Source organism: Daktulosphaira vitifoliae, unplaced genomic scaffold, assembly GCF_025091365.1.
Source record: "Daktulosphaira vitifoliae isolate Bord-2020 unplaced genomic scaffold, ASM2509136v1 Scaffold_1, whole genome shotgun sequence".
NCBI classification, from domain to species: Eukaryota; Metazoa; Arthropoda; class Insecta; order Hemiptera; family Phylloxeridae; genus Daktulosphaira; species Daktulosphaira vitifoliae.
Window position 1 is genome coordinate 69,654,651 of NW_026099572.1, and position 15,426 is coordinate 69,670,076.

Genomic DNA, 15,426 nt, shown 5'->3' on the forward strand with positions numbered 1-15,426 from the left:
TAAAATTTTGTTGTATAATATTTTTATATATGATAAAAATTTAAAAACATAAAAACTTAACAGTTTTCTATAAAAATAAAAACAACTAAAATTATAATGTTTACTATTCACTAGGAATTTCTGTATGAATTCTTATACCATGCATTGATTTGATTTCATTTTTTAATACCTGAAATAAACATAGTTATAACTATAATTAGTAAAAGTTTATACATTTTCAACAAAAATTATTGCTATATTATTAATAATAAAATTTGTTATAAAATTAATTTCATATATTAATAAAAAAGAATAGCGTTTCATAAATTACAAAAAAAAAAAAAAATTATTTAAATCTTACTGCAATTTTAATTGGTATAAAATATGTATTCTTATAATAAATTAATTAAAAAAAAAAATGTTTAATACTTTTTCTAAAATAAAAATTATATAGACATAATATAAAACTAGACTTTTCATTAGCCTTGACCCAAAAAATTTGGATAGCACTTAAGGATTTTTGTTTTTTTTTTTAAGTGCTGATTTAATAATAAAACTAAATAATTTTGTGACAAAATAAAAATAAATCCCACATAGTCAAGTTATGGGCTCATTCTCTAGAATTAGTACAATTTATTAAGTCAGGCCTTAGTACAGTTGATTCAGGAAACAGTTTTACCTAAGTTTACAATAATTTTTTATAATACTAATTGAATATCTTAGTAGAAAAATTATATATCAGAGTTTTTTGATATTGAATTCAAAAAATTATCATATATAACTCTAAGAAACATTATAAAAGTTTTTAAAAATTTAATTTTGTTTTCAATAATAATGAGTAATTCAAATACATTTTAGATGACACATGCAAAATAAAGTATGTAAATACGCATAAAACAAATTATATTATTACTATATTTTTTAGCATATTCATAATATTATTAACTTTTATTTTAAATTTATACGCATAATTACTATAAATTATAAATAGAATAAGAAGTTAGTTTGCTATACATACTTCATTGATAACCTGGTGTTGTTTTACTATGCTCAATCCTTTGAATTCTGTTGATGAAACATAAACTTCAAATATCGCTCCACATCCTCCTTCAAGAGATAAAAATTAAAATCAATATTTTTTTTGAAAGATGTAATAATTTACCTGATATATCTTTAATTTTAATTTCTTTTGCAAGGGGAAATTTTTTTTGTAATGACTGATGCAAAATTTTTTCGCCACCTTTAAGTGTTGCTACATTTGTACCATTGCTGTAGTTTTTTAAAACTACTCCCTAAAAAAAATTGCTTTTAAATATAGTAATACGATGTTTATATTTAAAACAATGTGAAAATTAAAATTAGTTCTCTATGCTTACAACATTCTCAATTGCCTTGATACTACGTTTTATGCAATAAAACATATTATTATAGTATATATTCTACGAGAAATTATAATTAATAAAAAATAATAATTTTAACAATAGAAAAACACCAATTGAATTAATATAAATTACTATTTTTTATGACATTAAATTTATCATAACTGTTATCACTAATTGACCACTATCATTACTCCTAGTCCAAAGTAAAAGAAACTAACATCATTTTATACGTTTATTTTTCTTAGAGAAGTAGATCATAGTTTGTTACTAAGTTCATTACAATGATTCACGGACATAAAGTATCAAAATGGCAGTCTGTCATCAAGAAAACTAAGTAGGAAACGTAATTATTTTTGTTGTTCTTGTATCTTCAATCTATCTATCAACACGGATTATCTTAGCTAACCAGGTACAAAAATAATAGTATAACATCACAATTTAAATAGTTTTGATACAAAGAACGTATTATTAATTATTACTGTGTTTACATATTTTCTAATATTTACACCTTTAAGCAAAAATGTAGGTCTCGAACTAAATTACATTTTGCCAACCAGCATTATATTGTTTTAATTATTTTTCATAAATTATTTTGGTTTAGATATTTCTAACAATAATTTTAAGATGAATACATTTTTTTTGGTTTCAAGCATTTTAACTTTTTGTATAAATTTAATTGAAAAGGACTAATTTATTATTTTTGTAGTAAAATGTAATATCTAAATTTTTATGTATTGTAATGAATTATGCTTTATATAAAATATTATTGAGTAATATATATATATACATTATTAATTTTATTCATCCGTAGTTTACTAGGGATAAAAATTGATCAACATTTTTTAGGACTCAAGTAAAATATGTCAAATAAAATTTAATCGTAGCATAAAATTTAAATTGAGAACTTGTATTAGCGAAAAACTTGAATTATAGAAGTATATTTTGCTTAATATTATTATACTCATTTTAATTTTCTAATTAATAATCCTAATTTGATTAACCTTTGTATACTTTTGAATTTAAAATTATGATTTATTCAAAAATAATAATTTTTTATGATTAGTCTTCAAACAAATTTTTGAAGCAAAATTATCTTCTGATGACCATATCAAACTTAAATGAGTTAATGTGGTATTTGTATGTACTATTTATTATAATTTATAAATTTTATAATTAATTTTTTAATATATCAAAAATTATTTTTATAATTAAACTTTTAAAAACTATTTAGTAAAATTTATATTTGTCATGTTACTTAAATGAATAACTAAAAAAATGTATACAGGTTGTTGTCTGTATTGTCAAGGTCAAATTTTGATAAATTTTAATATAATATAAATATTTTAAATTATAATAAATAATCCATTTAGTCCAAATTAATTTGGTAAAATTTTAAGTAAAAATTTGCTAAACCTAATTTAGTAAAGTTGTAATTATTACATTATATTTAATATTTATAAAATATTATTTATTTATTCAGATACATTATTTATAATAAGAAATGTAATGGAAAATTTTGATAAAGATGTTTTGGAAGATAGTGAAGAAGATATAGTGACAGATTACTCCCAAAATAACATCATCACAAATTCAAATTGTACTGATACAACAGATTTTATGTACAGAACCATGCCAAGCAGTACATTAGTTCCTACAATCAGTGTGACACCTCACTCATCAGCTGGAAGAAATTATCTTGTACTTGGTATTGGATTATTTTTAATCTTTTAAACTGGAATATAAATAAATATGTACATATTTTTTAATGTTTTTAAAGTTTTTTTTTAGTTTTAATAGTATAACTTTATGTAATTAAATTATTAAAAAGAAATAATGGTTGTGTATTTTATTTTTTAGAAGATAATATACAACAACTACATGATATTCATGAAGCAATTCAACAAATGCGTGATTCTGCTACGTTGGGATTATCTCATGTATGTCATATGAAGTACTTAATGTTAAATACATTTTATGATTTTATGGTTATTGATTACTATTATTCTAAACAATTTTAATAATAAATGTTCATTAGATTATTAAAAACAAAGTAAAATTTATGAATGCATTATATTATGTTCAATAAAACATTAGAACATGTTTTTAATTTTCAATCGTCTCCTGGGTCAAGGGTGTTTGATAGAATTTATAATAATAGTCATAACATTTTTTATTTATAAACATACTTTTTGTAGAATATTCATAAGATATTACAATAAAAAAATTTTATTTTAAAATTTTAGATGATTAATTTCTGTGGTTTTAATGGTGTGTTAAGTTCTTCTTGTCCATCATTAAGTAAACCCAAATGTCAACCTGATGACTCTTTCAATCTCAATTCATCACCTACGCATGCTGACTTATCTTCTGTTTTTGATACAAAGTGTAAATGCAAGCTAAGTTCTAATAATAAAAGTAAGTAGAACAATTTTTATTTTTTGAAATTTATTTTTATTTTTTTTTATTTATCTATCTTTTTTTTATACTATATTGATTTTATTGTTGTAGGAAAATCTATAGATTGGTATAACATGGTTTCAAACTGCGTTGATACTAAAGAAAATGAAATAATAAGAAGGAGAAGTTGGGCAGCCTTAGATGATTTGACAAAAAATCACTGCTTACAAATTCTAAAACAAGATAAAAGGTCAGTAATATTATCAAAAACCAATTGTAATTAAATTAATTACAACATTTTCTATTTCAGTGCAAGCCTAAGCAGTATGGATTCAGAAGCTGAAGACCCATTTGTAGACAGTACTATAAATCTATTAAAATCCAAAAATTATGATCAAAAATCAAGAAAAAATGTTGGTTTTATTAGTCGAAGATTCAGTGGAAACTCTTCTTCCCATTCATTAAATGAATCTGACTATCAGGTTATTAGAATATAATTTATTTAATTATATAATAATTTCTTAAAATATATATATATATATATATATATTTATTATAGAACGAATTTAATAAAATCATAGCAAAAAGAGTAGGAGAAACTTATTTATTACAAGCGAGATCACCATTACAAAAATCTATATCCACACCTTCTATAATGGGTATTCATGATATAATAAATAAAGAAAATGTTTTAAATAATGATGTGAATAAAATTCCAACGTAAGTTTTTAATTTAATTTGTTGAATATTTTAATCTAGTTGCACTCAAAGATTAAATTGTGTGTTAATATTGCTTAGCATTTACTATTACAATAGCTTATGATAACTTGCACTATTTGCCTTTCATTACTTTGTTTTTTTTTTTACTTTTAATAAAGTAATTACAAAACTCCAAATCACCAAAGATGTCGTCCTAGTGGCACAGAAGATAGTGAGACTGAAGAAGAAACTTTGGATGTAGATAGCTCAATGAAACGTTGTTATGTCACTCCTTCAACTAATAGCACAAATATGCCTTTATACAATTTGTTTTCTGAGTGAGTTTATTCTGCTTATTTGTTTTCTGCACAATATATATCTATAATAATATTATTAATAATTATTAGTTGTTAAAAATACATTTTGTAAAATTTGTTTATTAAAAAATATTGATCACTTGCATGCCAATTATTTTTTAAGGTTCAAATTACATCTTAATTATCAAATTGTTATACATATTATTTTTTATAATATTATTTTTAATTATTTAAATATTTTAGTACATCTGAAGACCAAAATGCTAAACGAAGGAAAAGAGGAAGCCTTTTTTTTAGAAAGAAAAAAGATAAATCTAAAAAAGTTCTTCATTCTTGGATATCACCACCTTACAGTAATTTTGATCAATCATGTGGATGGTGTGCAAAACCATTGGAAAATAAACCAGCTCTTTCGTGTGAAAGTTAGTCTCTTATATTAAATTATTTATTTATCTTACTATAATTTTTATTTTTTAAAACCAATTTTTTAGGCTGTTTAGTCACAGTACATCAAAATTCATGTAAAGATCAAGTTTCTGAATGTGTAAAACAAAAGTATGGAAAGGTAATATATATATCTAATTAAATACAGTATTTTATGAATGAAGTAATTATAAAAATTTTCTAAACAATAAATTTAAGTAAAAAAAAATTCTTAATTAATAATTATTATATAAATTTAAGTATGATTATTTTGTCATATTTGAAAATCCCAAATTATATTTATTTGATTTACTTATGTCCATAAAATAACTTATTACAGTTAGTGCATTTAATTAACCTAATTTTTTCAAATTATTTTAATATACTTTTTACTTTTAAATAAATTTTACATTAAAAAGTTTAATATAATACTTAAAAAAAAATTATAATGAAGTAAAAACTGTTTATGAATTAAGCTCAAAAAAACTATACATATTTTTTTAGAGCAATTTAAGATTTTCTTCTGCTTCATTTCAACAAAGATTTTATGGAAAGAGACAAAGTAGTATAAATCAGTTTACTTCACCTAACAGGTAATCAATTTTTTTATTAAGATATTCTTGTAAGAAAGTAATTAATTTTTCAGATTTTATTATTAAAACACTTAATAACTTAATTTAAAGGTTATCTATTTTATATAATGTGTCATAAGTCTTAAAACTGCATGCTGAGTGGGATACAATATAAATTTAATTTATATTTTATATGTTGTAAAGTTTCTTTTTATGGTTCTGAAAAGTAGTCTTTTGTTAGATTATTAAGTGTCATAGTTGATTAAAAATTCGAAATAATATTCAAAATTTGATTAAATTATTTGTTAAGTATTAAATCCAATTTCCAAAAACTGGCAAGTGTGCTAATGTCTGGTGCAATTACTCTATTTAGATTTGGGAAAACAAAAAATTATTGTGTAGTGTTTAGTACATTATTACAAAATATTACTTATGAATATTTTAAATAAACCTTAAAATATATTTATCATTATTTATGTTCTACTATCAGGTATAAGTAATGGTTTTGATAGGTATTAATGAAAAATGATTGTTTTAATTCTACATTATTTCTTTGGGTACACTTTTACGAATTATATGGTTCCGTTTTATTCACCATAGAAAGTAGTAGCTTCAAAGTTAGGTGTAAAGTAAGTAACCCAAACATATATCTAGTAAAAAATTGAAGAGTAATTTTGTGTTCAAGTAAATTTTCTTTATTTCCTAGGATTCAATTTTTATCTTAGAATTTAATATTTTAATCTTTTTTTAGACAAAAATGTAGTGATGTAACAAATAAATATTAATTAAAGAACATTATGCAATAATAATTAGATAGCTTTTTGTTTTATTTATTGTATTATTTAAACTAAATAAATATTATTATGAACATATAATCTAAAAAAAATTATGGACGATGTTTAGTAAGTAATAAAACAGGTCAATTGTTCAAACAATGAAAACAAAAGAAACTCGTTTCCTTACTTACTGAAATTTTATATATTTAATGTTTCATAAAAACTATAGTGGTTGTAAAATTTTTTTTTTAATAAGATATATTTCCTTCAATACTTATTAACTTTATAAAATAATATCTATGAAGCTAAATTTAAAAATGTTGTGAAATTATTTATTATAAGTATTCTTATAATAGTTAATCTTTTAAATGGATACTGTATTATTCCCTTGCATGTGTTATTTAGATTAAAACATGACAATTTTTTGATTATTAATAATTATTGATATTTTAATAAATAAACAACAAATTCTGATTTTTGAGATTCTGTAACAAACTATTAAAATTAATTTTGTCTAAACCAAAAAAAAAAAAATTTTAAATAAACATTAAAAATAAGTTTTTTATTACGATTTTAGTGTTTTTGAGATTTAAAACTTTTTGAATTAATATCTGAAAAGTCAAATTATTGATTTTATTCAATATTTAATAACTGTTCATTATTAAACAAAATCAGTCTATGTTTAGAATTTTTTACTGACTTTATTAAGCTAAAGTTCAATTTGATTTTTTCAATTTTGTGTTAAACCATTGAGCACTACACTTTTGTTTGAAAACAAAAATGTCATTATTATATATAATATTTTTTTTAAATATTATTGCATAAAAATTAAGTATATTTTAATTGAAGTATTGTCTAAAGACATGATGATACTATATGGTGTATACATAAACTGGTTAAGACCAATTTCCATTTTATCTTAAAAAAAAATATGAATATACTTTATATTGCATATCTATGGTAGCATAACTTCTTGTTATATTTCTATATTATTGCATGAGTTTACCAAAACATATTTTTTTTTATTTTTATTTTTTTTTTTTGAGAAAATACACAATTTAATTATTACTAGTATTTAGGACATAAAATAAATAATGTATTTTTAACAATAGAAAAATGTGACTAACCAAATTCTAGTAGCAAAATACATACACAAATATTAGTTATACTTGTAGATAATACATAAATTTTCCCAAAATTTTCATTAATACATAAAAATTGACATATATTAATATCATTAAAAACATCCAAATAGTCTCTAGCATGGTAGATTTATTAATCAAGTATATAAGATGTCCCACGATGTTCTGACTAATCACCATAAGAAAAGTATCTGTATTTGTCAGTACCCCATAGGACATACTGTATGTTGATCTAAATTAACAATACTATATTTTAATAAATTATATGGTTTTTAATTTATGACTATTTTGACAGTCTGATGATAAATTTTAAATTGATTATTTTTATTTATTATAACAGTAATGTAATTTATCTATTGTATTAACTCTATATATATATATTTTTTTTTTTTTTTGTAGTCATTCAGAAGAAAAAGATGATATACATTATAACCAAGATGGTGTAACGTAAGTTATATTGTTACATTTAAATTTAAAAAACCCAGCACAGGGGGGTCGAGGCACAGTGGTGACGTTGCATAGTTGGATCAAGTATAAATAAAACGCCTTAGCATTAATTTTCTTAAATGAGAACCCTTATATTTATATTAATAATATGATAGAAAAAAATATATAAGCAATTTAATTCTAATAATTTTTGTTGATCCGATTAACCGTTCTGCTGTTTCAGTTGATGTTAGTGCTTTTAGACAAAATTTCTATTATTATTTTACTGTTTTGTATACACAAGTCATGGATCATAAACATAATTTATGATACATTGAAACATACAATTATAGCCTCTATTATTACGAAAACTAAATTAGTGATAAATTTATATTTTGAATCCAAATATTTGAACAATTTAAAAAATTAATGGTTGATCGGATTTAAAAAAGTTATAAAAACAAAATTGTAAATTNCATTTTCTAGGTTTTCAGATGAAGTGTCATTAGTTCAATTTGAATTTTTAAATGAAAGTAATTATAATTTTTTGTACGCTTAAGACTATATAAGATAATTCTTTTAGGCTAGTTAATTTATTTCTCATAAAAAAATAATTATATTAAGAAAATTATTTTTTAGTTTCATATATTTTTTTATTAATTAGTTATTAGTCTTTAAATTCATTCCTTATATCTTCCAATAAAAAGTTATAAATTTTCAGGGTGATTGGTTTAGCTTAAATCACTCAATTAAACTAAAAAAAAATACAATATTAAAAAAAAGAATCCTAAGAAGTTATTTTTATCATTAGTCATTACCCGGCCATACTCTTCAACTCGCCTAGGTATAAAAATCAGAACAATATCCAAACTACTTGTCCAAAAGTTTTTATAGACCAGTCATTTTCTTAATTAGATCATTTTTTATTTTATAAAATAGTTAAATATGTATGTTGTATGTTTATTTAAAAAAATAAAATTAACAATCTTATATAAGGATATTAGGATATTAGGGTTTAAGAAATGTGTTATAAAAAATAACAAATCACTAATAAATAAAAAAATATATGAAATTGAATGTATTAAAAAATTTTTCTTAATATAATGGCTATTTTTAGAGAAATTTAATGGCCAGCATTAAAAAATAACATTGTATAATTAAACTAATTTGAATAAAATAAAATGTTTAATATCTGTTCTTTAGGTCATATTACTGCACATGATTTAAATGCAGATCCTGCATTAGGACTTCATGAAGAACAGCCAGATTCATGGACTCCAACTGTTACCAAAGAAGTACTAAAAATATTTGATTTAATATTTTATATTTTATAATAAATCATTTTTAAAATGTTTTGCTAGGTAGTTAAAAAGTTAAAAGACAAAGAAATAAAACGACAAGAACATATTTATGAATTTGTGTTAACTGAAAAACATCACTGTCTTACTTTAAAAGTTATGCAAAAAGTAAGATTACTAAATTTAAAAAAAAAAATGCTATTTTTTCTTAGATTTTACATTTTGTGTATTACTTTTTAGGTATTTGCTGATGGTTTGCAAAAACATTTTCAGTTGGGTGATAAAGTATATCGTATGTTTCCACGGTTAGCTGAACTTACTGAAATACATTTAGGCTTTTTAAAAAATCTTAAAGAAAAACAGCGAAAAGCAGCCCTTGAAAATGGTGGTGTAGTAGATTCTATAGCAGATTTATTATTAGATCAGTTTTCAAGCATTAATGCTCAACGCTTAAAAAGTGCTTACGGAGAGTTTTGTTCCAGGCACAGAGATGCTTTAGATGTCTATAAAATGTTGGAAAAAGATCCTGGATTTTTTAATTTTATAAAACATTGCCAGGTTCTTAACTGTTTTAAAAATTAATGTACACATTTTTATTTAAAAATGGTTTTAAAAGTTTAAATTATCTACAGGCTAATCCATTGTTAAAGAAAAAGGGTATTCCTGAATGTGTATTGTTTGTTACTCAAAGACTTACTAAATATCCTTTACTTATTGAACCACTTATTAAAACTTCTAAAGAAAATAAGGTAGAATGTGAAAAATTATCAAGAGCTTTAGCTTTAGTCAAGGTAATTTTTGTAATATTAAAATATTTATTTCCACAATTCACCTCTTTTACTAAAATTTAATAAATTATCAACTTATATTTATATCATTAAACATTATTTTTAAATCTTAAGAAAAAATATGTATGCAGGGTGGCTCAGCATTCACTGACAACTTAAATAACTTTTGATCTAGTTAATATGTTATACTGATTTTGTTTTTAAATAAAATTAAAAAAAAATCTAAAAAAGTTATTTTGTAGAGTAGATTTTAAGAAAAATTTTGGTAAAAAAATATATTAAAATTCAGTAATAAATAATCTGTATTATTTTAAAGTTTGTGAAAATTTGAATGTTCATATAATATATATACTTAATATTATTAAGTATATTAATGATTAAATAAAAATTAACTGGATCATAAGTTATTTATGTTGTCAATGAATGCTGGGCCACTATATATCCTTGTGTATAATAAATATGTTGTATCAAATCTATTTATTTTACAAAAAAGATTTTTTAATCTTTATTATTTTACCTTTATTTGCTTTAGAATTTTCAGGATTTTTAATAATAGTTAAACATAAGTAAATATTTTATTACCCCCTCAAATTGAACTTAAAATAATTCTTAATATTTTAATCACAATGGAATGACTTTTAACCTATTTTGGTCACCTCCTTTGCTTCTTTAGTATACATCGATATCTAATATAGATTGAATAATTATCTCTTTCATTATTGTTTCTCTTAGGATATATTAGTAGAAGTTGATTCTCAAGTAGCTGAAAAAGAAAAAGAAGATAGGAAATTAGAAATATATAATAGGTTGGAAGCAAAATCATTTACCAATTTTAGAGGAAGAAAGTTTAAAAAATCTGATTTGTTATCTGAGAATCGAAGATTAAGGTAAAATTTAAATGAAAATGAGCTATTCATGCATTATTGATTCTTTATTTTTTAGTAGATTTTAAATTAATCATATTTGTTATTAACAAACTTTAAAATTTGGTTAATCAAGATATAACTTATTTGAAATGGATACCAATTTTATTCTATACATTTTCATTTAAAAAACATAGAGTGATTAAACAAAATTTGAGTATTAGCAAAAATAAAAAACTTTTATTTATTTTACCATAGAATTTCCTTAAATGACATGATAGGCACTAGTCTGAAAAACCTTGAAAAGCCAAGGAGTTTTAAAATTGGTAGAAACCATGCTTAAATAATATAATAATAAAAATTTTATTTTAAATTAAAATCTCTTTACCATAAAGTTATCTTATATTAGCTAAATTTTTAAAATAATGAAATTAGATAAAAAAAATTGTAAATATTTATAGGTTTGAAGGTACAGCTTGGCTTATGCAACGACATTCTAAAATGCAAATGGTAATGGTTAATGTTATAGTGATGACAGATGTGTTATTTTTCATATTAGAAAATAATCATAAATATACTTTCTTCATGCCAGAAAGCAACAAAGAAAAAGAAACTAAGGTATACACAATTATTATTTTAATCCTGTTTAATTTTTGCTTTGATCAGTGTTTTTAAACTGGGTAAATTTAACATTATTGAGATATAGTTTAAATAAGAATATGTGTATGGTAAGACTTGCTGAAAAATTGTCCAATATGAGACAATCTACCATGTATAAAAATAGGGTTGAGATATACTACTTAGTATATTTAGTTTTTAGTTTCCTTAGTTAAAGTATAGTTTTTAAAAATATTATTATAATTTTTTATATAATTTTTATATTATGAAGGTACAGTAATTGAGTTAATATTTTATTTTGATTATATTAATGTTTTTCTATTTTAGGTAATGAAACCAGTAGCAGGTGTTGTATCTTTACAGAAGCTTCTTGTTAGAGAAAAAGCTGGAACAGATACCAAAGGTATTTATTTAATATCTTCTAACCCAGCAGAACCAGAAATGTTTGAGCTAAAAGTACACAAGCCTAAAGACAAACAAGTATGGATAAATTCTATTAGATCAGCTGTTCAGGAATGCCCCGAAGAAGAAGATGATGGTTATGTTACTCTTAGTTTTGAAGAGCGCCAACGTCAATTGGAAACTAAAAAAAATAATATCAGAGAAATTGTTGGTGTGTATAATTGTAACAAACCTATTGTGGTGGGCTAGTAGAGATCTTAATTAATTTAATATTGTATCTTATACAGTTATATGTAATTTTATTTTATGAATAATGTGTAATTTTTTGAAATGTAATCATCAATTCCCATTATACTAATAACCATATTATTTTATCATTATAGAAGTGCTTAAACAAAAAGATTTAGAACAAGCTTTAATATTTGAAGAAATAATGGGTTTGAAATTGAAATTATTAGCTTCTGCTGGTGTAGATAATTTGCCTATTGAGACACCTTCTTATAGTCATTTAGTTACTGAACATCAAGACACTGAAAAAATTCGTAAAGAAGTTATGAATGCATTGCAGGTATTTTAACTTTATTGATTGTATAATCTTTATTTATGACTTTTAAATGTATATATTTATAATTTGTTTTAGAAAGTAAATCAGTTGACTAGTTCTTTATATGCTTCTGGTACACATTTATCCCGTAGTGCAAGTTCAGTAGGTGAACATCATAGTGTGACATATGTATCGCCTACTTTGCCAAAGAGAGCTGAAACATTTGGTGGATTTGATAATTCAGTTTCATCGCCTAAAAGTAAGTTTTTAAATTTTCATACTAAAATAATTCTAACTAGAATAATGTATAAGTGCTTCATAATTTAGATGTCTTGAGGAAATTATCAAAAGTTATTGATGGCAATGAAAATGGTGTGGAGTCCAGTAATTCTAGTCCAATTGGCACTCCTAGTTCTACTCGTAAAGAAAATAAAATGGTATTATTTTATTAAGAAATGTGTAAATTAGTTGATAAAATTATTCATTAATTATTTTTGAACTTGTAGAAAGATAGTAATTTATTTTGGAAAGAAAATTGTAGTACAAGTTCATCACATAGTGTCACAACTATACAATCATCTGGAGAAATTCCAACAATATTAGCACTTGGAAATGAACAACAAGCCATAGTAATGGAACTAACACACTATATTTGTACATTATCAACCATCACTTTACAACAATTAACTAATGTTGACAGGTAAAAAATATTTAATAATATAACTATTACACTAAATTTGTTATTAAAGTATTTTTTAATTGGTTGGGTTTAAAGCTTACAAGCAGAATTAGCTCTTTACAAATCACAGCACATACTCGAAGAAACAACTTTAAGTAATTCTAATGTGGGCTCTAATAACTGGTCCTCAAAAGACAAAAAACCTGTTTATCGACACAATCAACAATTGGAAGAACTTCGTAACTTGCAAGATAAACTAACTCAAGAAAAAGAAATTTGGATTAGGGAAAGGGATCTTGAATTGAAAGAATTAGAAGAAAAAAGAGAACAATTACAAAGATTACAAGTAAGTTTCTTTTGCATTATTGTATCATAAATATGACATCAAATGTAATAAAATTATTTAAACTATACTATAATTTATCAGGAACTTGTACGATCAGAACAAACTGATGTAACACAACAAAGGGAACAACTGTATCTAAAATTACAAACTTTAACAAATCAAGGTATAATAGTATCACCAAATATGCAACCACCCCCTGTCTCACCAAATCAGCAGACTTCAAATCAGTCAAGTACTGATGGTACTGGTCATCCATTGTCTCACTCTGAATCTGTACGCAGTAAGAAACGATCTGATTCTGTGAAATGGAAACAGCATACACCTCCTTCTTCTACTTCATCATCTACTCTGCCTATTAACTTAATTAGTGCAACAAATCAACAAAAAGTATATATTGATATAGTATATAGTTTTTTGGTTGTTTATATCAACACTATTTTTGTTTAGGTGGCATCTAAAGTTCAAATAAAACAAAAACTTCCCTTTAAATTAGCAAACAAATTAAGTAATAATCCCAATAATAGTTTGAGTGAACATACAGTTTCTAGTGCACCAAATGTCACTTCGTCTACCCAATCATCATATTCTATTCAACAATTATTGCCTTTGAAATTACGGGAAAGTGCTAAAAACCCTGCAAACCTCATCCAGGGCAATTCAACTGAAATATTGTCACCAAGTCCCCAAGGACCCAGTCATTCACGGACAGGATCTAGTCCAGCAATGATGCAAACTGCTCAAGTAATTATTATTTTATTTCCCTAGAATTATTCCTAACTCTTATATTTTGATCCAGTGGAAATCACATTCACTAAATGCATATTTATGTATATAGCTTTATGATCTCACTTAAATAATTTTCAAATTTAACTTGTAGATAATTGAAGGTAAACAGTCTGGAAATAAAGCTGGTAGAACAAATACTTACCCTAAATTACCAGACAAGTTTCGGATCCGAAGTCCAGATTCAAAACATTCTAAAACATTACCACCCAGTAATAGCACTAACAATACAACTAACACATCGACAGAAGAAGAAGTATTATACTTCTGACCATAATCTTCTTTCAAAAATTACTTTAAATCTTCAATAATGATTATTGGATCTCTTTGTTTAAATCAAATAAGAAAAAAATTATGGACATATTTAGACAATAATTATTGCTATTAAATTGGACCTTGAATTTCATTCCAAAATTACTTTAACCAGTTAAATTTTAAGCAACCAGCTTAAAAATGTTTAGATTTCCGAATGTAATAAATTTAATCCATGATAATATGTTATTAAATATGGTTTATTATTACTTTTTTTAAATTAATATTTGTTATTATCATCAGCGTATGATTGTTAAAAAGTCATTCCTACTACATACATTGTTTTTATCTAAAATGTTTATTTTTCTTTTTTATCACTATTTTGTTTTTGAAAAATTATTTATTTGAAATCTTTGGTATATGTATCGAAGTTCTTTGATTTAGTGTTAAGGCTAGTGGAAACGTCGAGCTTTAAAATGTGCTATTTATTTATTTTTATACACTCATTTTATGTTAATATATTATTATTATATTTGGCTAATTCTTCAATAAAATTGGAGAAACCTTAGCAATAACTTGATAACTTTTGAGACTTCATATTTCGCCTCTATGTTTCTAAACATAACTTGGGCTGTGATATACCGTTAATTATATATGTATATTGCGGTTATATTTATAATAACTTTTTTTATAACAATGTCTTTCTTTGCAATATATATATATATATATATATATATATA

At 23.1% G+C, this 15,426-nt stretch overlaps 2 protein-coding genes across 4 annotated transcripts; one reads left to right on the forward strand and one right to left on the reverse strand.

Moving 5' to 3' along the window:
• LOC126905934 (bolA-like protein 3) lies at positions 1–1,527 on the reverse strand. Its single transcript, XM_050686111.1, has 4 exons — positions 1,356–1,527; positions 1,142–1,271; positions 998–1,086; positions 1–169 (listed from the first exon to the last, which is right to left on the reverse strand). Exons 1-4 carry the CDS (start codon positions 1,398–1,400, stop codon positions 104–106), a joined length of 330 nt encoding a protein of 109 aa, XP_050542068.1. The 5' UTR covers positions 1,401–1,527; the 3' UTR covers positions 1–103.
• Positions 1,528–1,632: 105 nt separating this feature from the next.
• LOC126905730 (rho guanine nucleotide exchange factor 18) lies at positions 1,633–15,339 on the forward strand. Of its 3 annotated transcripts, none has more exons than XM_050685725.1 (28): positions 1,633–1,770; positions 2,842–3,066; positions 3,219–3,298; positions 3,605–3,776; positions 3,870–4,008; positions 4,069–4,240; positions 4,318–4,478; positions 4,637–4,795; positions 5,018–5,196; positions 5,266–5,339; positions 5,702–5,790; positions 8,087–8,134; positions 8,600–8,646; positions 9,317–9,408; positions 9,475–9,579; positions 9,652–9,969; positions 10,044–10,202; positions 10,932–11,086; positions 11,524–11,680; positions 12,008–12,293; positions 12,466–12,650; positions 12,723–12,885; positions 12,939–13,063; positions 13,133–13,326; positions 13,402–13,651; positions 13,733–14,038; positions 14,099–14,392; positions 14,529–15,339. In XM_050685725.1, the coding sequence occupies exons 2-28, from the start codon at positions 2,868–2,870 to the stop codon at positions 14,703–14,705; spliced, it is 4,485 nt and encodes a 1,494-aa protein (XP_050541682.1). In that variant the 5' UTR covers positions 1,633–1,770; positions 2,842–2,867; the 3' UTR covers positions 14,706–15,339. The 3 variants fall into 3 exon arrangements, with proteins under 3 accessions (XP_050541682.1, XP_050541691.1, XP_050541700.1); XM_050685734.1 differs by having other exon boundaries at positions 12,954–13,063; XM_050685743.1 differs by lacking the exon at positions 4,637–4,795.
• The last annotated feature ends 87 nt before the right edge of the window (positions 15,340–15,426 follow it).